Below are 23,110 nucleotides of genomic sequence, written 5' to 3'. Positions count from 1 at the left end.
AATGCCACATCCCGTAGCAGAGCTTTCCCTGTTAACAACCCCTCCTAGTTTCTTCTCCCAGACAACTGGTCCCAGCTTGTCTCATATTTTACCCTTTGCGATCCAAAATAGTTCCCAGTTAACTTCAGTTAACTCAGTGACTTCCTCCATAAATCTCCATTTGATTCAATTCACCATCTTGCACTCATGCTGACATCTCACCCCATTCTCTACATCCACCTATACACTACTTTACCTCTCACATCCTTTTCCCTGGCTGAGATCCCTTATACATTAGAAGTCCTCCTAACACGCTTTTTAGCCAGATACACTATGCCTTCACTTCTACTGTCAAGTGTCAACATGGTGAAATAACCAAGTCCAACGTTGGAATGACCTATAACAACGTTGAAAGACATATGGTGCCACATGTTGAGCGATGGACCCCAAACTGCATGTCAAAGAAAATGCAGATTTTCTTTGTTCTCTGAAATAAACGGAGCCCTGCTGCTTTGGATACAGCATCAGAATAGAGGAGGTAGTTCTGCGGACTCCTGTGTCCTGTGTGTTGTATTGACCCAGGGTGGGGCTTGTCTCCCCAGGTCTCTGGCAGGAGCGACGCCCTGGCCAAAGGCTCCTCCTCCAAAGAGACCAGCGAGGCCAAAGTGAGTTCACCCCCCCCATATCTACCCCTTATCTCTTCAAATATATCTCTCTATAATATAAATAAATAATATCTCTCTTCCTCACTCTCTGTTTACTACTCTCACTTTCTGTCTCTCTCTTTGTATATGTCTCATTGTGTTGTCTCTCACCCGCTCTTTCTCTGTCAACCTCTCTCTTTCGTCTCTTCCCCTTTCTCTCTCATTCTTTGTCTCTCGATCCTCTTGTAATTGTCTTCTTAAGTGAGATACATTTCCTCCAAGCTGTTCATCTCTCCGACCTCTGTTTTGTAGGTTAAAATATTGTGGTTTTTGCAGTTTTTTTTATTGCCATATTTCATTGTTCACAAACACTCACTCATCTCTGGTTATCCCTCATTCACTGCATGGACTGACTGACGGACAGCTGTCTAAAGCAGATGTTTAGGTGACGGACTCACCGACCAACCGACACCATACTGGTGCGCACCGGTGACTATGTCTTTACAGCCAGACAGTTCTGGAGTTACCAACATCAACGTGAGGTTTTGTGGAGGCGGACCACACCCGAAGAATAATCATGCGTTTGAAATACAATCCTTCTGATTCATGTTGCGTCTTAGGTTTCACCTCAAAAACATTTGGTTAGGTTACTGTTTACAGTAGACATGGAAGAACGGTCAATGAGATACCAGATCAGGTGGCATACCCTCGGAGGGGAGGCACTCGTCCGTGGTAGAGCGCTAAGCATACTAACACACTGCCTTGCTACAATCTCTCTCCTCACAAGACTTCATACAGTAACGCAAGGCTACAATGTTGCTTGACAGCAATACGAATACTGTATATCCCTGGTTTTAAAATGGTCCTGAACCTAAAGCAAAGTATTAAAGTTGGCCTACCCTGTGGCAAAGTAGGGGCTGGAGAGCTGTGATAAGTCATTGTACAGAAGCGTATGTCTGCACTGTAGACGGAGGATCCGGACGGAGAGACTTCCTGAGTTCTGCTCTGTCACACCCTCCACTAAAGCTCTCCATCCCCCTAATTGCCACAACATAATGATACCCAGAGGACTCCTATGGCTGTCAAGGATCTGAGCTTAAGCCTGCTACAGCCTAGTATCTGTTTATCTGTGTGGTTGTGTGTGGTTCCTTTGCTTAACTGTCAGCAGTGATTTCTAACTAAGATGTCTGTATGAAATGTAGTAATTCTCCTGTCTAAATCTAACTACTGGGTTCATGGGTTCATGGTACCAATGTCATGTTGTCACTGTGCGATTGTCCGTCTATGTGCCAACAAGTATGAATGTGTCAATATGGCAGGATATCACCAAAGCGAATTTTAAACGGAGACATTCACTTCAGCCATTCACTTAAGCCCATTAAAAGGGCATACAGTATGCATAGCAATATCACAATTCAGGCAGTCAGACACAGTTATAGTAATTATCACTGTAACAACACACGTTAGCACCAACATACAATACATTACAGGTGAAACAATCACCGTGATAATACATTCGCATGCCTGTTTCAATCATCTATTTTAATACCGTAGCAATTGAGCATCTTCAAAGGGCAGGTGTGGATGTGGGACCCCGCATGCGTGTGTCAATAGACGTCTGTGTGTGTGGCCTCTAGATGCTTCTGCGCTCCTCTCATCCTTCCTCGTCACAGCTCGCCCCCACCCGACCCTCCCTCTAACCCCCACAGTGAATCTACTCTTCCTCTCTGCCTGCTCTATGCTTTGTAGGTTCAGATAGTCTCCAAAAAGCTGGACTTCAGCCACGTCACCTCACGCTTGGGTTCCAAGGACAATATCAAGCATGTTCCTGGTGGAGGGAAGGTTAGTACCGGACTGCGGCTTAGCTTGAATGGCCCCCAACCCTACACGGCCGACCGCACGTCATGACCACTAAAGAGCTCGTGGCGGGGGGGGTTATCTTCTGAAGACTCCACTGGAACAGGCTGAACATCACTCATACAAAAAAAAAAAACTTCTGCAGACCTCAAAATGTCTGAGTCACGGTTCTATCATTGACAAATTTGGTTTTAGTCTAGGAAATGCTACAGTGCTGCACCCCTTTTGGCACTGGCACAGTCATTGCCTGAAAGCATCGCTCCTGCCGAATGACACCACCGAACGCTTTTAAGACGTCACTCTTATTCACCGTTTTTTGGGGGGGGGGGGACCTTGGCAATAAGAGGCTGTTGTATGATGTGGTTTTTGGACAGCATGGTGTCTCTAGCTAACCCTCCTCCGGAGTACCTGCTACTGTCCATGGCTTAGACCAGTGTTTCCCAACTCCAGTCCCTCCAACATCACACATTTTTGTTGTAGCCCCAGATAAACTCACCTGATTTAACTCATTGAGGGCTTGATGATTAGTTGACAAGCTTTTCCGGGGCTACAGTTGGGAAACACTGGAGTTGTAAAACACTGGCTTAGACTCTACCTGCCGCTGTTTCTAACTCACTCAACACCAATCAAATACCACCCTTACCTGTCTAACCACTGACCTGCCCAGACACTCAACTCTGATTGGCTCTCTATGCAGACTTCCTCCGTTGATTGGTTGTGCTCGTGCTGCTACTGTATGCGGTGGACACATGAGTACATGAGTTTTCCCAAGAACAGATGGCTAATGATAAAGCTGAATAGGTTCAACTGCATGGCGAAGAAGATGGCCGTCATGGATCTTTGACGGGTGGTCATTAATTTCCTCTTCTGTGTGTGTAACTGGGTCTAATGTATATTTGCAGGTACAGATACTCAACAAGAAGGTGGATCTAAGCAAAGTGACATCGAAGTGTGGCTCCAAGGCCAACATCAAACACAAGCCTGGTAAAGGCCCCCTTGGTAGACCTGTAGAGTTGCCATACTGAATGTACACTGTAATGCATGTGTTGTGTATGTTTCTGTGTGTTTTATTGACCAGAGCACGTTACTGTCATTATATGCTCAAGATGTTATTAAGGACCATTCAAATGTGACGACCAAAGATGATTATAATGATTAAGCAGAACAACAACTGATCTCTGTTCTGCGGACCTGTGCAGTGTGTATTGTCTATGCTGTCCCATTGACTGTGTGTGTCCTGTAGGGGGAGGCGATGTGAAGATCGAGTCCCAGAAAGTGAACAACAAGGATCAGGCTAAGTCCAAAGTGGGCTCAATGGACAACCTCTGTCACGAGCCCGGCGGGGGCAACATCAAGGTGAGGTCACTGGACAAAGGACCCTCACACTGAGTGACTGCTTTATACTCCTACTTTCACACTGACAGTTTACTGTCAGACACCTGTCCCCAGTGTAGTCTTTTACATCTGGTGCATCAGATCAGATGTTCAGCCTGTGTCAAATGGTATAGTCCAGAAAACAACAGCTATTCAGACGGCCTCCCCAACACACCATATATCCAACCCATCTTCCCCAGCTATACAGACGGCCTCCCCAACACACCATATATCCAACCCATCTTCCCCAGCTATACAGACGGCCTCCCCAGCACACCATATATCCAACCCATCTTCCCCAGCTATACAGACGGCCTCCCCAACACACCATATATCCAACCCATCTTCCCCAGCTATACAGACGGCCTCCCCAACACACCATATATCCAACCCATCTTCCCCAGCTATACAGACGGCCTCCCCAACACACCATATATCCAACCCATCTTCCCCAGCTATACAGACGGCCTCCCCAACACACCATATATCCAACCCATCTTCCCCAGCTATACAGACGACCTCCCCAACACACCATATATCCAACCCATCTTCCCCAGCTATACAGACGACCTCCCCAACACACCATATATCCAACCCATCTTCCCCAGCTATACAGACGGCCTCCCCAACACACCATATATCCAACCCATCTTCCCCAGCTATACAGACGGCCTCCCCAACACACCATATATCCAACCCATCTTCCCCAGCTATACAGACGGCCTCCCCAACACACCATATATCCAACCCATCTTCCCCAGCTATTCAGACGGCCTCCCCAACACACCATATATCCAACCCATCTTCCCCAGCTATACAGACGGCCTCCCCAACACACCATATATCCAACCCATCTTCCCCAGCTATACAGACGGCCTCCCCAACACACCATATATCCAACCCATCTTCCCCAGCTATACAGACGGCCTCCCCAACACACCATATCTCCTGAAACATCTTCCCCAGCTATACAGACGGCCTCCCCAACACACCATATCTCCTGAAACATCTTCCCCAGCTATACAGACGGCCTCCCCAACACACCATATCTCCTGAAACATCTTCCCCAGCTATACAGACGGCCTCCCCAACACACCATATCTCCTGAAACATCTTCCCCAGCTATACAGACGGCCTCCCCAACACACCATATCTCCTGAAACATCTTCCCCAGCTATACAGACGGCCTCCCCAACACACCATATCTCCTGAAACATATTCTCCAGCTATACAGACGGCCTCCCCAACACACCATATCTCATGAAACATCGCCAATTTCATAGAACTCAAATTCCACCCTAAGGCGCACAGAGACCATCCCATTAAATAATAGTAAAGGGTCTGTTATCCCCCCACCTTTGACCCTGTTCCTCTTTGTTAGCCAAATAACTAACTTTGCCTGAGCAAACAGAACATTCAACAACACACATTTGGCCTTTTCCTTGTTCAAATACCTCTACACCATTATAAACATCCTGACAGTAAACTCCACTCCCAACCTCTCAGACAGACATTCCAACAGAGACATTAATTGCATTAACTTGGTGCACACAGAAAACACATGATGCACAATTTCACTCATGACACAGAAAGTACACCCCTGTCCGACTCCTGGGTTGACCCGTGCCAACCAGCTGTTAGTGGCCATGGCTCCATGTAGAACCCTCCACTGGAGATCCCTGACCTCTTTGGCACTGGGGACCCACCATACTCTCCACCCCACATACCCCCTGCCACTGATGTGCCTTCACACTGTTGGGCTCCTAATGTTCCTTACCTTAATGCAGAGGTTGTAGAGGGCTTTACCTTCCACCCCCTCAAACTCCCCCAGGCTCAGAGTGTTAAAGTCCAACAAGTCCTCCATACCCCCTTGCCAGTCCCCAGTCTCTGCCGTCACCTGCAGTGGGGGAAACATTGGTGGTCCCTCCCCCTTTGACTGCTCAAACACCCACTTTACCGGCTCAGACAGTGCCTCCAGGACCTCCCCCAGGAATCTCTCTAGCAGCCTAAGAGGTGTTAGTAAACTCGTTTGTTATGCCAGGACTTCCAGGGTTTTCCACCCCTCCTCCCCCAGCTGCCAGGCCCTCAGCACTGCAGAGTAAAAATCAGAGAGACCTGCTGTACTCAGCCTCTCCAGCCTCATGAGGAACAGCTGCCGGTCCAACCCTAATCCACCAGCTCTCCTCAGCAGCAGCAGCCAACATCAGTATGGTACAGCAGTCTCTGCGCCGCCTTTAGTCGGGAATGCAGGCACCCTGCTCTCATTCCATCAGGCCCTGTCCTCCTTTGTGGACGGACATGTACAACACTGCCGCCCTCAGCCAGTGATGGCCCGACCAGAAAAAATCCACCAGGTTGTGTTGCAGGTCTGCGAGCACAGGGAGGATGCCTCCAGGTTGTTGATTATCAGCACCCTCCTTCTATATGACACTTGAGACAGGAGCCACCTCCACCTGGCCAACAGAAATGTTATTTGCATATGCCGACACTGCTATGCCTGTCCATCACACTCCCTGCAGTCTCCTGCGTAGGAGGCCCAAAAAAAGGCTCAATGGCTAGTGTATTTAAATGCCCCGATAGAGGTCATCCTTGTCTAATGCCCCGCCTCACCAAGACTGGTCTACTGAGCCCCCCTCCGAACTTGACCATATGTGACGCCCCAGCATACAACATCTTCACACAAGCGAAAACCTTTCCCCAAACCCAAACACAGACATCACATTGAACAGATACTCATGGTCTACTCTACCAAAAGCCTTCTCTTTTTCATCTTAGAAACTCTCGACAAGTCCAACATGTTCCTGATTAAGAAGAAGTTGTCAGTGATTGAGCATCCCGCTACACAATATGTCAGGTCCTTGTATACTATAGAGTCCAGATGGGAATTCACTCTGTTAGCGAGGACCTTTGCAAATATCTTGTAGTCCGCACAGAGCAATGCTACAGGCCTTTTTGGGGGGGCAGGAGAGTCAGAGCCACAGCAGGACATCGGCAACTCTCCTACCCCCACGCGAAAGAAGTCCAGTCCATTTATTCCCCAGAATTGGGAGTCCATCGACCCCGTGGACATCTGGGTTATGGCCTCTGCCAGTTCATTGGACAACAGGGGAATGTCCATTTCATCACTCTGTGCCAGAGAGCGCTTAGGGAGTTCTGCAAACAAAACCTGAACACGTATAGGATCACACGGTTGTGCCCTATACAACTCAGTAGAAAACTCCACAGTCCACTCCGGCATCTCCCCCACCACAGAGGTCACCCGCCCGGCCGACAGCCGCAGACAATCCAAACCAAAGAAGGAGAAGCTGGGAGCATCCATCTCCTTGAGCATGGAGAACTTAGAAGTGCTCCCTTTGCTTTAACCTGGAAAAAACTGCCCAGGTCCCTACGTAATTCAGCCAAATTAACCTGGGGGCCTACATTGCCTTGCCCCACCAGCTCTACCTCCACATCACTGATACTACGCTCGAGTTCCTCCAATACTCTCCTAGCCTGAGAATGAGAGAACTGTATACTGTTGACAGAAAAGACACATTTGGACTTTTATAATATATAATAATAATAATAATAATATTTCTCACATCCCACCATTGACTCAGAGATACCCCTCTCTTCGCTGCCCCCACCTTTCTCAAAAAGTCTGGAAACCTGAGCAAAAAGTGGCATCTTTTAAGATCTTTACATTAAACTTCTACTAGGATGCCTGCCGAGGCCCTGATGAAGTAGACAGCCGGTTATGTGGCGATCTGAAAAACCCACCGGGAGAATGGTAGCGCCCAGCAGCCTATTGCTCTGGTTCCTGGACATGTAAAACCGATCTAGTCAGGCTGCACTTACCCTAGCCCCAAAGACCTTCACCCATGTAAAGTGTCTTGTGTTGGGACGTCTAGTTCTCCAAACATCCACTACATCAAACTGATTTAAGATGCCCCCCCTCCTCTCCCTTGTAACTATTCCCCAGGTCGTTGCTGTAAACGAGAACATGTTCTCAGTCAACTTACCTGGTAAAATAAGGGTAAAATAAATAAAAACACCCGCACTGAGCCTGAATGAGGCTCCTCCTCATTTCTATCTTTGGTAAAAATCCATTGTACAGTTCCAGTCCCCGCCTACCACCAGCATCTCCTCAGGCGCTACCTGTGAGTTTCTTAGACACCCAAACAGATGCCCCCTCTCTCGCCCTGTGTTAGGGGCATACACATGTATAAGGGCAAAACTCATGTTGTTAATTTCTGCTTTAACAACAAGCAGCCTATCCCTACACACCTCCTTTGAGGAGCAAATGTTTACAGACAGATCCAGTGCAAAAAGGACTGCCACCCCTGCACTAAGATTTGTCCCATGTCTCAACACACTTGCCCCTTTCCACCAGAGCTCCAAATCGACTTGATTCACCACATCACTATGTGTCTCCAGCAGAAACAACACCTGTACTTTTTTTGTTTTACATATTCACCCGACAGACTCCTCTTACCTGCATCTCTGGCACCAATTAAATTAAGCGAGCCAAAGAGTCTCCATAAAAAGTGGGAGAAAAGCCAGCAAAGAAAGAGACCAATAGCAAAGCTCAAAAAGCCCCAGTCCCAGAAAGAAACTATTCATCTAAACAGCATCTGAAGGTAGACCCTTATGCACGGTGGTTGTGACCCACTTCCTAAACCTAACACACTTCCTGAGTGAGATGACACCATGCTCCTCGTTTTTCATAGTGTGTTTGAGGTGGGACCAAGCCATTGTTTTACAAATCACAAGTAAGTCTCAAGTCTTAGCACTCAAGTCCCAAGTCAAAACCGTCAAGTATCAAGTCAGTCTCAAGTCTTTAACTTTGAGTTTCAAGTCCTAAACAAGTCATAATGTACTCTTCACCAAATGTAATAGAATTTAATATTTTTAACCAGAGTAATAGTTAGTATGTTACATTTACGCAAATCATGAATGCTTTAAAAAATATCTATATATTTATTACTTTCTAAAGAAATTTTCTTTTTCCATGGAAACAATAGTGATCGACTATCGAGAATCGCTATGGGGCGATGTAGGCTTGTACACAATCGCCCAACCTTGTTTTAGGAACATCAGGCAAGATTTAGGCTACCAACTGCCTAGCCAGTTGTATCTCAATCTGGGGTGCAATGATCACGTTCCTGCACTGACTGGCTGTGTGGAGGCTCATTGATTTAACGTTACGTTAGCCTACATGATACACTAGTAAGGTAATAAAATATATAGCTGTCGGCTATATTATCCACGACTTACCATTCTTTGTGCAGCTTCAAATGTCAAACAAAGTTGGAAATTGTTGCGCCTCCGTCTGTAATTTTCTTCCTGCAATTTTTGCAAGTTACAATCTGTTTTTTGTTGATACAGCGTCGTCTTTATATCCAAAAATAATAATTTGTGGTATCATCTTTCCAAGGGCTCCATCTGAATTCACCCTGCCGACGTTCATCTGCACTGCCACGCACAGCTTTTTCTCAGCTGGCACAATTTGATTGGCTGCTGTCCGATTCAAACTGTAATCCGTTAAATGAAAAGTTGATGCGCTGCACACTTTTTTTAATAGCATCATTTTTTATATTTGGGCTTGGGGAGGGTATCAAGTCAGGTCGAGTCATAAGGCTCAAGTCAAGTCACGAGTCATTGGTGTTGAAGTCAAAGTCGAGTTGCAAATCATCATATTTGTCCAAGTCATATGACTCGAGTCCACACCTCTGGCGTGTTGTACTGATCTTACAAACTTTACCGGATCACAAAAAAAAGCTTCAGCCTTTTTCCCTTCAGTATCATTCAGGAACCTTGACAGTTCCCTAACCTTGTACTTTGACCCCTCTGCCTGACTGACTGTCAGCTCTGGACCCATTGAGTCTGAAAAGAAAGCGACCTCCTCGTCCTTAGACTCACCCTCCGCATCTCCATCTCCCATCCTGACCACCTGCCCTTTCTCTCTAGCTGGCCCTCCCCCCGACACCAGGCAAAGGTTCCTTAGTGCCTCTCCCCTCCCACCTCCTTTCTTCTCCCCCTTTTTCATTTTCCGCTTGACACCCTCCTCCACCACCCCTAGTCGCTTGCCCTTCCCCACCATGCTCTCCTCATCCACTAGCATAACCTGAATAGGCCCAGCCTCATCTACACCACCCTCCATAACCTGCCTAGACCCAGCCTCATCTACACCACCATCCATTACATGACTAGACCCAGCCTTATCTACACCACCATCCATAGCCTGACTAGACCCAGCCTCATCTACACCACCATCCATTACATGACTAGACCTAGCCTCATCTACACCACCATCCATAGCCTGACTAGACCCAGCCTCATCTACACCACCCTCCATAACCTGCCTAGACCCAGCCTTATCTACACCACCATCCATAGCCTGACTAGACCCAGCCTCATCTACACCACCATCCATAGCCTGACTAGACCCAGCCTCATCTACACCACCCTCCATAACCTGCCTAGACCCAGCCTTATCTACACCACCCTCCATAACCTGCCTAGACCCAGCCTTATCTACACCACCATCCATAGCCTGACTAGACCCAGCCTTATCTACACCACCATCCATAGCCTGACTAGACCCAGCCTCATCTACACCACCATCCATTACATGACTAGACCCAGCCTCATCTACACCACCATCCATAGCCTGACTAGACCCAGCCTCATCTACACCACCATCCATTACATGACTAGACCCAGCCTCATCTACACCACCATCCATTACATGACTAGACCCAGCCTCATCTACACCACCATCCATTACATGACTAGACCCAGCCTCATCTACACCACCATCCATAGCCTGACTAGACCCAGCCTCATCTACACCACCATCCATTACATGACTAGACCCAGCCTCATCTACACCACCATCCATTACATGACTAGACCCAGCCTCATCTACCTAGACCCAGCCTCATCTACACCACCATCCATTACATGACTAGACCCAGCCTCATCTACACCACCATCCATTACATGACTAGACCCAGCCTCATCTACACCACCATCCATAGCCTGACTAGACCCAGCCTCATCTACACCACCATCCATTACATGACTAGACCCAGCCTCATCTACACCACCATCCATTACATGACTAGACCCAGCCTCATCTACACCACCATCCATTACATGACTAGACCCAGCCTCATCTACACCACCATCCATTACATGACTAGACCCAGCCTCATCTACACCACCATCCATTACATGACTAGACCCAGCCTCATCTACACCACCATCCATTACATGACTAGACCCAGCCTCATCTACACCACCATCCATTACATGACTAGACCCAGCCTCATCTACACCACCATCCATTACATGACTAGACCCAGCCTCATCTACACCACCATCCATTACATGACTAGACCCAGCCTCATCTACACCACCATCCATTACATGACTAGACCCAGCCTCATCTACACCACCATCCATTACATGACTAGACCCAGCCTCATCTACACCACCATCCATTACATGACTAGACCCAGCCTCATCTACACCACCATCCATTACATGACTAGACCCAGCCTCATCTACACCACCATCCATAGCCTGACTAGACCCAGCCTCATCTACACCACCATCCATTACATAACTAGACCCAGCCTCATCTACACCACCCTCCATTACATGACTAGACCCAGCCTCATCTACACCACCATCCATTACATGACTAGACCCAGCCTCATCTACACCACCATCCATTACATGACTAGACCCAGCCTCATCTACACCACCATCCATTACATGACTAGACCCAGCCTCATCTACACCACCATCCATTACATGACTAGACCCAGCCTCATCTACACCACCCTCCATTACATGACTAGACCCAGCCTCATCTACACCACCCTCCATTACATGACTAGACCCAGCCTCATCTACACCACCATCCATTACATGACTAGACCCAGCCTCATCTACACCACCATCCATTACATGACTAGACCCAGCCTCATCTACACCACCATCCATTACATGACTAGACCCAGCCTCATCTACACCACCATCCATTACATGACTAGACCCAGCCTCATCTACACCACCATCCATTACATGACTAGACCCAGCCTCATCTACACCACCATCCATTACATGACTAGACCCAGCCTCATCTACACCACCATCCATTACATGACTAGACCCAGCCTCATCTACACCACCATCCATTACATGACTAGACCCAGCCTCATCTACACCACCATCCATTACATGACTAGACCCAGCCTCATCTACACCACCATCCATTACATGACTAGACCCAGCCTCATCTACACCACCATCCATTACATGACTAGACCCAGCCTCATCTACACCACCATCCATTACATGACTAGACCCAGCCTCATCTACACCACCATCCATTACATGACTAGACCCAGCCTCATCTACACCACCATCTATAGCCTGACTAGACCCAGCCTCATCTACACCACCATCTATAGCCTGACTAGACCCAGCCTCATCTACACCACCATCCATTAGATGACTAGACCCAGCCTCATCTACACCACCATCCATTACATGACTAGACCCAGCCTCATCTACACCACCATCCATTACATGACTAGACCCAGCCTCATCTACACCACCATCCATTAGATGACTAGACCCAGCCTCATCTACACCACCATCCATTAGATGACTAGACCCAGCCTCATCTACACCACCATCCATTACATGACTAGACCCAGCCTCATCTACACCACCATCCATTAGATGACTAGACCCAGCCTCATCTACACCACCATCCATTACATGACTAGACCCAGCCTCATCTACACCACCATCCATTAGATGACTAGACCCAGCCTCATCTACACCACCATCCATAACCTGCCTAGACCCAGCCTCATCTACACCACCATCCATTAGATGACTAGACCCAGCCTCATCTACACCACCATCCATTACATGACTAGACCCAGCCTCATCTACACCACCATCCATTACATGACTAGACCCAGCCTCATCTACACCACCATCCATTACATGACTAGACCCAGCCTCATCTACACCACCATCCATTACATGACTAGACCCAGCCTCATCTACACCACCATCCATTACATGACTAGACCCAGCCTCATCTACACCACCATCCATAGCCTGACTAGACCCAGCCTCATCTACACCACCATCCATTACATAACTAGACCACATAGAACACATACACATATTGACATGTTCTCAGTTGGTCCTCAATCACATTCTTTGGACACATACTATATGACTATTTCAGAGATGTTATAATATACCTGCACATATAGTACCTTTCAGCTTGCACCAGCAGTATACGCAACACCTACACAATCCATGATAACATGTTTCATTTGGTGCTCTCTATGGTTTAGGTATGCACATTTCTTTTGAATGAAAATGGTGACAAAACCCAGGGTTTAATGGTGCGGGTGATGTGTAGTGTTGTGTTGAAACACACACACGTTTACCAAACCATCTAGCTTCCAATGGATGTTGTTATTTATCCCTTCCCTTGTGGTCTTTTTGTGAAATAGAGACACGTGTTTTATGTACCCAGAGCTACTGGACACATAAGCCCCTGTCTAAAGATAATTATAACTATAATTATTATTATTCTAAAGGAATTTCAGATGAAATATAGCTGAAGAATATATTCCAGATCCAAAGCTAGCTCTCATCTAGTATGTTTGAGTAAATATAGATCTTTATTTTCCACAATATTTGATACCGTCAGACCCCTGGACCTGTTTTAGCTTTTATGATTTTCTACCATTTTTATTTCCAGCATTGAAGACATCCTCAGCGCCTACCATGTTTTAATTGAGTACGCTTGTAGTTAATATCTCATCTGTCCTACTGTACACACACTGCAACCCCTTTCTCCATTCCATTGCAACCCCCCCCCCCCCACCCAATTGACACCCTGCTACTGTATGCATTTTTAGACTGAGGGAGCCGAGGAGACGGCAGAGGAAAATGGGGCTCCCTCCAGTGATGCCTCAGCCAAGGTGCCAGAGCAGGCAAGCAGCCCCGCCCAGGAGAATGGGGTGAAGGAGGGTGCCCCCTGCGGAAGCCAGGGCATCCATGACCCCCAGGGCTTTGACTCGCGCATCCCTGAGACAAGTAAGTGTGCCGTCCAAACCGAACAGTCCCCTGTCTGTCCTCTCTCCACTAGGGCTGCGTCCAACTCCTTCCTCCTTATTCTCTCAGACTCCTATCCTTTGATGTGAGCTAATATGAGGCCTCCCAAATATGCTTTATGGTTGTCTGGTCTGGAGAGGGGCCTTATGAAGGGGCAAGTTTGGATACAAAAGAAGCAGAGATGGTCTCTTATCTAAATGACTTGGAGACTTTCATATTTATTTTGTGATTTACATGTCCCTGACCACCCCATTACCTTTGACTTCTTATTTTACAGGCTTCTAATTCTTCTTTGTGCTATCCATCTACCCTCTTCATCTTAACCCCCTCAACATCTCCTATGTCCCCCACTCCTCTCTCCTTCTCTCCTCTTTCCCATTCTTTCTGTCCCATTTACACACTTCCTGCTGCAGATTGAGTCTTTCAAGCTCAACTTCCGCGAGAACGCCCGCTCTCGCACGGACCACGGCGCCGACATCATAACCTGGCCAGCCCCGGGAGACAGCCCCTCACACCCACAACGCAGCGTCTCTCTCAACGACTCCCTGACTTCTGCTGGCTACCCCCGCTGCCCCTCCCCCCGCTGGGACAGGGGGGCAACGGCACGCTAGCAGGACTCAGGTCATGACCCTCAATCCCACATCCAAACAACTCACCCATGTATCATTCTCTTACTACGCCTAAACCTGCGCTTACCTACCTACCGCTGTCCTGTGTTCCCATTGGATGAGCTGACATTGTACATACAGTAGAGCAAGCTTCAAGCAGGTTGGGATAACATTGGGAGGGGAACGGAGGCTTGCCATGTTTAACTGTGAAGTCTAATTCATGTTTCCTTACCTCTCCAAGAGCATAACATGGCAGTTGCAGCATACAGTAGCAAAAATCAGTCTTATCCAGTATTACAGTACATCCTAGTGCCGTTTTAGTGAAAGTAATCTACCAGGCATCGCCAGCCCTGGACACACCTGTTTGGTTCATATAGACACCCCCAATGGGAAACCTTCCTAGACTCACCTGTGGGTTATGTACGCAGACTAATATGTGTGTAGAGCCCTTTTACTTGTGAGCATGTAGTGCTGTGGTGTGTTCCCAATAACCATTGATTCATTTACTCACTATTCACCAAACATCGACTCATTCACTCACTGCCTCACCTCCCTCCTCTCTCATATCCATGTACCCAGAGTCCAGACCCCTCTTTTTCACTGTCCAAGGGTTAAATACATTTTGTTTTTAAAGAGCACTCACAAAATATTAGTAAACTAGTAGACTGTACTTGAACAGTAGGCTATTTAACTCTCTTTAAACGGTGTGTTTGTGATGGTGTGTTTGATTGAATAATACTGTAACAATGAGCTGTGGAGTTCTGTTCTGTTTACTTTTACATTCGTTTATTTTCCTCATCAGCTTAGTTTTAAGGTTTGTTTCATTGTTTTCTTCTCTTTACCAACAGGGCTCAGAAATCCTCTTGAATACACACGTATATATTTTTCTCGAAACGCAGGCATGAAGATGCGACTCCATTTAGGGCGTTGAGACTGAGAAAGCATGTCAGGGGTGTGACGAGGGAGACAGCGAACACTGAGGCGTAGTGACGTAAAGACGTGTCCTCTTCAGTGTGTTAAGACAACAATGTGATGTGTCAGAATAGTGCTGTCTAGGAAAACTCCAGAGGGTAATAGAATGTTAAGATGAATTATGTGAAGGAAAGTGTCTTGGAGGTTGGTGGAGCGATGTGTCTTGTACTGTACGTGCCTCCTGTCCTGCTTACCTGAAACTGGGATGGGACTCGGGCTGGAAGCTCAAGCTGATGGACCCTTGTCCCTGGAGTGACACAGACAGACAGAATGTCATAGTTGAAAATGAAACCGCATGGTGGCACTGTAGTTTGATTAGGATTTAGAATAATCGTATTTTGTGACCAGTCCTGCTTGTTGTCCCATTTCAGCTGTTTTCTGAGGGTTCTGGTAAAGTGTTATTGACAGTTATAAGAGGACTTGCTGAAGGACTTGTTGGAACATTATTAGAGGTTCTGCTGAAGGACTTGTTTTTGTCAGGCTGTTGGCAGTGGAACATTCAATGTGGCTTATTTTACTTGTAGTAATGTATCCAACAATTGCCTCCAATTGCCTTTTTAGTGCTGCATGGCCAGGTAATATCATGCCCAGAGCAGAAAGCCTATGTGCATTATGACTTGCAGTGTTGTGGTTCAGTATATTTTGTCCTTGGGGGCAAATAGTCGGTGTATCTTCTTTTTTTTTTTTTTACAGTGGGCAGGAAGAAAATTGGGGGCTGTCAATTTGATTCTAAATTCTATTGCAGTTTGGTATATTATATAATTCAGCTATAAGTTCGTCATGTTTTTTAAATGTGTTGAGCTCAAAATAAGGACAGTACACCAGGTAACTCTTTTTTAGGAATGATCCCCCCCCCCCCTAATTCGCATCAAGATGTAGACCTACTTTAATATCCTCTTAAATCAGAGATATGGAAACTATTAAAATGACCTTAAATTCTTGAATATATTAAAGAGGGTGTGTGATGGTAATGTGTATTTCATGAAAGGTAAAGCTGTTTCTCCACACACTGATTCACTCCCATATTGTTCCTAGGATATCCATGAAATAGTGTTTAAAGGACATTGTAAAAATGTTTTTAAATTAATCACAATCTATTGAGATGTGTGGAATAGGCCTAATACCCAGAGCCAAAAAAAAGTCCATTTAAATGTTTTAAGAAATTGGTCAATACATTTTATTGTTATCAACAAGATGTTATTTTAAAATTGGAGAGGTTTGTAGATTTTGTAGTACAGCAGTGATTGTTGTAAGAGGAACGGCTGCTGAGGTGGATCGTAGTATCTTCTCTGGTGACACGATCCTCATCTGATAAGAGAAATTTCAATATTACCCCTGATCCTGACTTTACCACACTCACCGGTATGTTCTCTCTGAGATTGCACACGGTTGTATATAAATAGATATTTTACTGTTTTATACACTATCGCCACAGGAAGAAAAAAAACAATATGAAAACAACAATGATGGTAATAAGGATGTTACGCACAGCTTTTATGTTAATATGTCTTTAACAGTTTTAATGGTAAGGGGTATCATTATTGTTATTGAGCAAGTCTGCCTTTTTTCCAAGAAAAGGGCTGCTGAAGTGAAAGAATGTTATAGAGATATAATGTTCTATAGATGCAACACTTTTGTATTTATCTTGTGTTCCCATACCGACATGGTGGTTGGGTCAGTGGGGAGTGTTTGAGGGGTTATACGCATGGGAGGCATAATGAGGTCTGGTCCAGTTTGTGGATTGCTGTCTATTGAACAGTGTTTATTTCACAAATTGTATGAGTTTTGTTAACTTTCACATAACCTTTGTCCATCCCCACAACCCCAGTCTTAAGAAATGAAAAATACTCTTATTTACAGGTACACCTTCAGATGTGATTTTGACATTGTAGGATACAGTGACCTTCTTGCGTTGATTTGAAAACAAGATACATGCAACATGGAAGGGATTGAAACTAATGTGTAGAATTGCACTGTATAACATGCCATTGTGGTGCAGGGCTTCCTGTTAAAGCAGGAAGTGGGATTAGAAGTCAGGTCATATATGTCATTTAGGAATATTGTTGCCGTTGCCCTTGCCCTACACGCACACACACACACACAGAAACACACACACACTGTCCTGGAGTGTCATGGAGACGTCCGCGCCCTAACACACCCTTATGTAAGGCTAACAGTAGCTGTCAGGTTTGGCTTGTATTACTTAGAGCTCTCCAGTAATGCTACAATGAGCTCCATAGATCTGCTTCTTCCGCTAGCGCACACCCAGTGTGCAAGTGTACTCATAGAAAACACCTATTTAAGAGCATGCAGAAACAAATGGAATGTGTTCAGTAGACTTATGTCATTCGCAGAATTTGTCATTTGCAGAATTTTTTTTGTTTGTTTTTCATTCATTTTGAATTGACATTTTTGGTTTGAAAGAAGTGTTTATTGTGATTAATTGTTAATTAGTGATGTGATTATTAAACATTAAAAAACAAAATGTTTAAGATATTGTGCTTGTCTTTTGATCAGTTACGTTATCCTCTCTGTCCTCTTTTAGACATAATATAAGCCACATGGCCTATAAACCAGGTAACTGCTAAAATAATTGAAACAATTGAGTAAATGAGGTACACAAAGTATACTGAACAAAAATATAAACACAACATGTAAGGTGTTGGTCCCATGTTTCATGAGCTGAAATAAAAGATCCTTGAAATGTTCCATATGAACAAAAAGCTTATTTCTCTCGTTTTGTGCACAAATTTGTTTACATCCCTGTTAGTGAGCATTTAACACTTTGCCAAGATAATCCATTCACCTGACAGGTGCGGCATATCAAGAAGCTGATTAAACAGCATGATCATTACACAGTTGCACATTGTGCTGGGGACAAAATGTCACTAAAATGTGTGCTTTTGTCACACAACACAATGCCACAGATGTCTCAAGTTTTGAGGGAGTGTGCAATTGGCATGCTGACTATATGAATGTTCACCAGAGCTGTTGCCAGATAATTGAATATTAATTTCTCTACAATAAGCCGCCTCCAATTTCGTTTTAGAGAATTTGGCAGTATGTCCAACCGGCCTCACAACTGCAGACCACGTGTAATTACGCCAGCCCAGAACCTCCACATCCAGTTGCTTAACCTGCGGGATCGTCTGAGACCAAGCCACCCGGACAGTTAATTATATTTATGTCTGTAATAAAGCCCTTTTGTGGGGAAAACTCATTCTGATTGGCTGGGCCTCGCTCCCCAGTGGGTGGGCCTATGCCCTGCCAGGCCAACCCATGGCTGTGCCCCTGCCCAGTGATGTGAAATCCATAGATTAGGGCATAATTAATGTATTTCAATTAACTGATTTCCTTATACTGTATGAGCTGTAATTCAGTAAAATCATTGAAATTGTTGCATTTTGCATTTACATTTTTGTTCAGTATATATTGAAAGCAGGTGCTTCCACACAGGCGTGGTTCCTGAATAGTGGCGATTTTAGCATGTACATCTTGGTGGGGAAAACTCAACCAATTTTTTTAGATGCATGCCAGCAAAGCCACTACACAACATTTGATTATTTCATTCGACGTACAGTGCATTCAGAAAGTATTCAGACCCCTTGACTTTTTCCACATTTTGTTACGGTACAGCCTTATTCTAAAATGTATTAAATCATTTTTTCCCCTCATAAATCTACACACTGCTTTTGCAACAGCTAATGGGGATCCTAATAAAATACAAAATACTCCATAATGACAAAGCGAAAACAGGTTTCTAGAATTTTAAAAAATTCAGCTTAGATGCATCCTGTTTCCATTGATCATCCTTGAGGTGTTTCTACAACTTGATTGGATTCCACCAGTGGTAAAATTAATTGATTGGACATGATTTGGAAAAGCACACACCTGTCTATATAAGGTCCCAGAGTTGACAGTGCATGTCAGAGCAAAAACCAAGCCATAAAGTCGAAGGAATTGTCCGTAATTTTGGAACTACCAAGACTTACTTGAGCTGGCGGCCCGATCAAACTGGGCAATCGGGGGAGAAGGACCTTGGTCAGGGAGGTGACCAAGGTCACTCTGACAGAGCTCTAGTTTCTTTTTGGAGATGAGAGAATCTTCCAGAAGGACAACCATCTGTGCAGCACTCCACCAATCAGGCCTTTATGGTAGAGTGGCAAGACGGAAGCCACTCCTCAGTAAAAGGTATATGACAGCCCACTTGGAGTTTGCCAAAAGGCAAGGACTCTTAGACCATGAGAAACAAGATTATCTGGTCTGATGAAACCAAGATTGAACTTTTTGGCCTGAATGCCAAGCGGCATGTCTAGAGGAAACCTGGCACCATCCCCACGGTGAAGCATGGTGGTGGCAGGATCATGCTGTGGGGATGTTTTTCAGCGTCAGGGACTGGGAGACTAATCAGGATCAAGGGAAAGATGAACAGAGCAAAGTACAGAGAGATCCTTAATGAAAACCTGCTACAGAGCGCTCAGGACTTCAGACTGGGGTAAAGGTTCGCCTTCCAACAGGACAATGACTCTATGCACACAGACAAGACAACGTAGGTGTGGCTTCAGGACAAGTCTCTGAATGTCTTTGAGTGGCCCAGCCAGGGCCCAGACCTGAACCCGATTGCACATCTCTGGAGAGACCTGGAAATAGCTGTGCAGCGACGCTCCCCATCCATCCTGACAGAGCTTGAGAGGATCTGCATAGAAGAATGGGAGAAACTCTGCAAATACAGGTGTACCAAGCTTGTAGTGTCGTACCCAAGAAGACTCAAGGCTGTAATCGCTGCCAAAGGTGTTTCAACAAAGTACTGAGTAAAGGGTCTGAATACTCACAGTACCATTCAAGATTTGGACACCTACTCATTCAGCGGTTTTTCTTTATTTTTATGATTTTCTACATTGTATAATAATAGTGAATACAAATAACACATATGGAAGCATGTAGTAACCAAAAAAAGTGTTTCTTCATAGTAGCCACTCTTTGCCTTGACAGCTTTGCACACTCTTGGTATTCTCTCAACCAGCTCCATAACCTGGAATGCATGTCAATTAACAGGTGTGCCTTGTTCAAAGTTTATTTGTGGAATTTCTGTCCTTAATGCATTTGAGACAATCAGTTGTGTTGTGACAAGGAAGGGGTTGTATACAGACGACAGCTCTATTTGGTAAAAGACCAAGTCCATATTATGGCAAGCACAGTTCAAATAGGCAAAGATAAATGACAGTCCATCATTACCTTAAGACACGAAGGTCAGTCAATCTGGAACATTTTAAGAACTTTGAACGTTTCTTCAAGTGCAGTCGCAAAAATCATCAAGTGCTATGATGAAACTGGCTCTCATGAGGACCGCCAAAGGAAAGGAAGACCCAGAGTTACTTCTGCTGCAGAGGATAAGTTCATTAGAGTTACAGTACCAGCCTCAGAAATTGCAGCCCAAATAAATGCTTCACAGAGTTCAAGTAACAGACACATCTCAACATCGACTGATCAGAGGAGACTGCATGAATCAGGCCTTCATTGCTGCAAAGAAAACACTAATTAAAGACACCAATAAGAAGAAGAGATTTGCTTAGGCCAAGAAACACGAGCAATTGACATTAGACCGGTGGAAATCTGTCCTTTGGTCTGATGAGTCCAAATTTGAGATTTTTGGTTCCAACCGCCGTCTCTTTGTGAGACGCAGAGTAGGTGAACGGATGATCTCTGCATGTGTGGTTCCCACCGTGAAGCATGGAGGAGGTGTGATGGTGTGGGTGTGCTTTGCTGTTGACACTATCTGTGATTTATTTAGAATTCAAGGCACATTTAACCAGCATGGCTACCAAAGCATTCTGCAGGGATACGCCATCCCACCTGGTTTGCGCTTAGTGGGTCTATCATTTGTTTTTCAACAGGACAATGAACCAAAACACACCTCCAGGCTGTGTAAGGGCTATTTGACCAAGAAGGAGAGTGATGGTGCGGCATCAGATAACTTGGCCTCCACAATCACCCAACCTCAACCCAATTGAGATGTAAGGGTCAACGTTTTTACGTCTTCACTATTATTCTACAATGTAGAAAATAAAGAAAAATCCTTGAATGAGTAGGTGTGTCCAAACTTTTGACTGGTACTGTAAATGTGATATTTCAGTTTTATTTTTAGAAATTAGCAAAAAAAAAAAAATTAACAGTTTTTGCTTTGTCATCTTGGGGTATTGTGTGTAGGTTGATGAGTAAAAAAAATAGTTAATGAATTATAGAATAAGGCTATAAGGTCACAAAATGTGGAAAGGTCAAGGGGTCTGAATACTTTCCGATTGCACTGTATGTGGTCTGAAAAGGAAGGAAAATACAATTATGAGGATCCACTTTTATAGACAATATACCAGCGCACAGAAAGCGCATTTCTCAAACAAAAAAACACGCGCAATATCAACTGGAATTACATGGGTATATTACTGAACTTTTTGTTGGCAAAAAATATTTCAATGGGAAGAGACTGTCACTGACAAACATGGTTACAGACCCAACATCATGATAAATAACGGGGGCATATAAGCAGCCAATGAAAGCTCTTACAATATTCGATAATGCCATTTGTCTAAAACAGGCTATAGGCTATATGTGCACCACCAAAAACAGTAGGCTACATTCTGAGGAGAGGGACCACATGTTTAGTGTGAGACAGGCTACTAACAGGTATACAATATACACTTAGTATTACTTTCTTAGCTACTGTATACTAAACATATCTTCCTGCCATATTATATCATTTATGCAGCAGACATATTTTTGGGACTCACCGTTGTTGTGCTGTACTCACTTGAACGTGGCGTGGCGGTCCTTCTTGTGTGTAAAGTTGTCATCAAATCGTGTCATCAAAGTCTGGCATTCTCTGGATTTATGATACTTTCAAAACAACTCGGAACTCGGAAAAAAAACAAGGTCGAATCATGACGTCAGTGATCTTCAGACACAATGGCTTCAAGTGATTCCTCTCATCAACACAAACAAATTCGACAATGGAGTATCTATTAGCTACATGGTGAAATTCAACCATACATGTTTCTTTTGTTGTATATATTTTTATTCAAGTTTTACCAACTGTTCCTCAATGTAAGTACAAAGATTTTACCATATCCCAACTGCCCTCCCTCCACACAACACATTCACCAAACTTGCTTGGACTGGATAGCATTATATTGATGACTGTATTATGTACCTATTATGTAATGACTACTGGAAATACCTACTGGGAAACATTAAAGCATCTCATCAGAGGGGAGCTTCTGCAAGCCATTGAAGCATGATATAAATGGTTGCCATTTTTTAACAAATGTATCATTGGAACCCCTAAGAGAATACTTACATCGTTAAGCTATTGAGAAATAGAGTGGGGCTGAACAGACTTCCACTGGAAAATAATTCTATGCGAGCTGATAGGGATGTAAAAGCAACCATATCGGCGTGTTTTGGGTCCAAGGAGAACAAGCCTTCTGGAATACCAAAAACAGCTATCGGGACATGGCTGCAGTTTCATTTCAAGCACCT

The 23,110-nt window shown here is 45.0% G+C and overlaps 1 protein-coding gene across 1 annotated transcript in view; it reads left to right on the top strand.

The window, feature by feature from the left end:
- The window catches only part of LOC118371615 (microtubule-associated protein 4), a 122,747-nt gene extending 104,678 nt beyond the window's left edge, over positions 1-18,069 (top strand). The window contains exons 13-16 of the mRNA XM_052504627.1: positions 2,197-2,201; positions 3,383-3,464; positions 3,724-3,836; positions 14,411-18,069. Coding sequence (XP_052360587.1) covers positions 2,197-2,201; positions 3,383-3,464; positions 3,724-3,836; positions 14,411-14,608 — 398 coding nt within the window. The 3' untranslated portion in view covers positions 14,609-18,069. The remainder of the gene's footprint in view (positions 1-2,196; positions 2,202-3,382; positions 3,465-3,723; positions 3,837-14,410) is intronic.
- The last annotated feature ends 5,041 nt before the right edge of the window (positions 18,070-23,110 follow it).

Source organism: Oncorhynchus keta, chromosome 4, assembly GCF_023373465.1.
Source record: "Oncorhynchus keta strain PuntledgeMale-10-30-2019 chromosome 4, Oket_V2, whole genome shotgun sequence".
NCBI classification, from domain to species: Eukaryota; Metazoa; Chordata; class Actinopteri; order Salmoniformes; family Salmonidae; genus Oncorhynchus; species Oncorhynchus keta.
The sequence above is the reverse complement of the archived record's forward strand: the minus strand, read 5'-3'. Positions and strand labels throughout refer to the sequence as shown.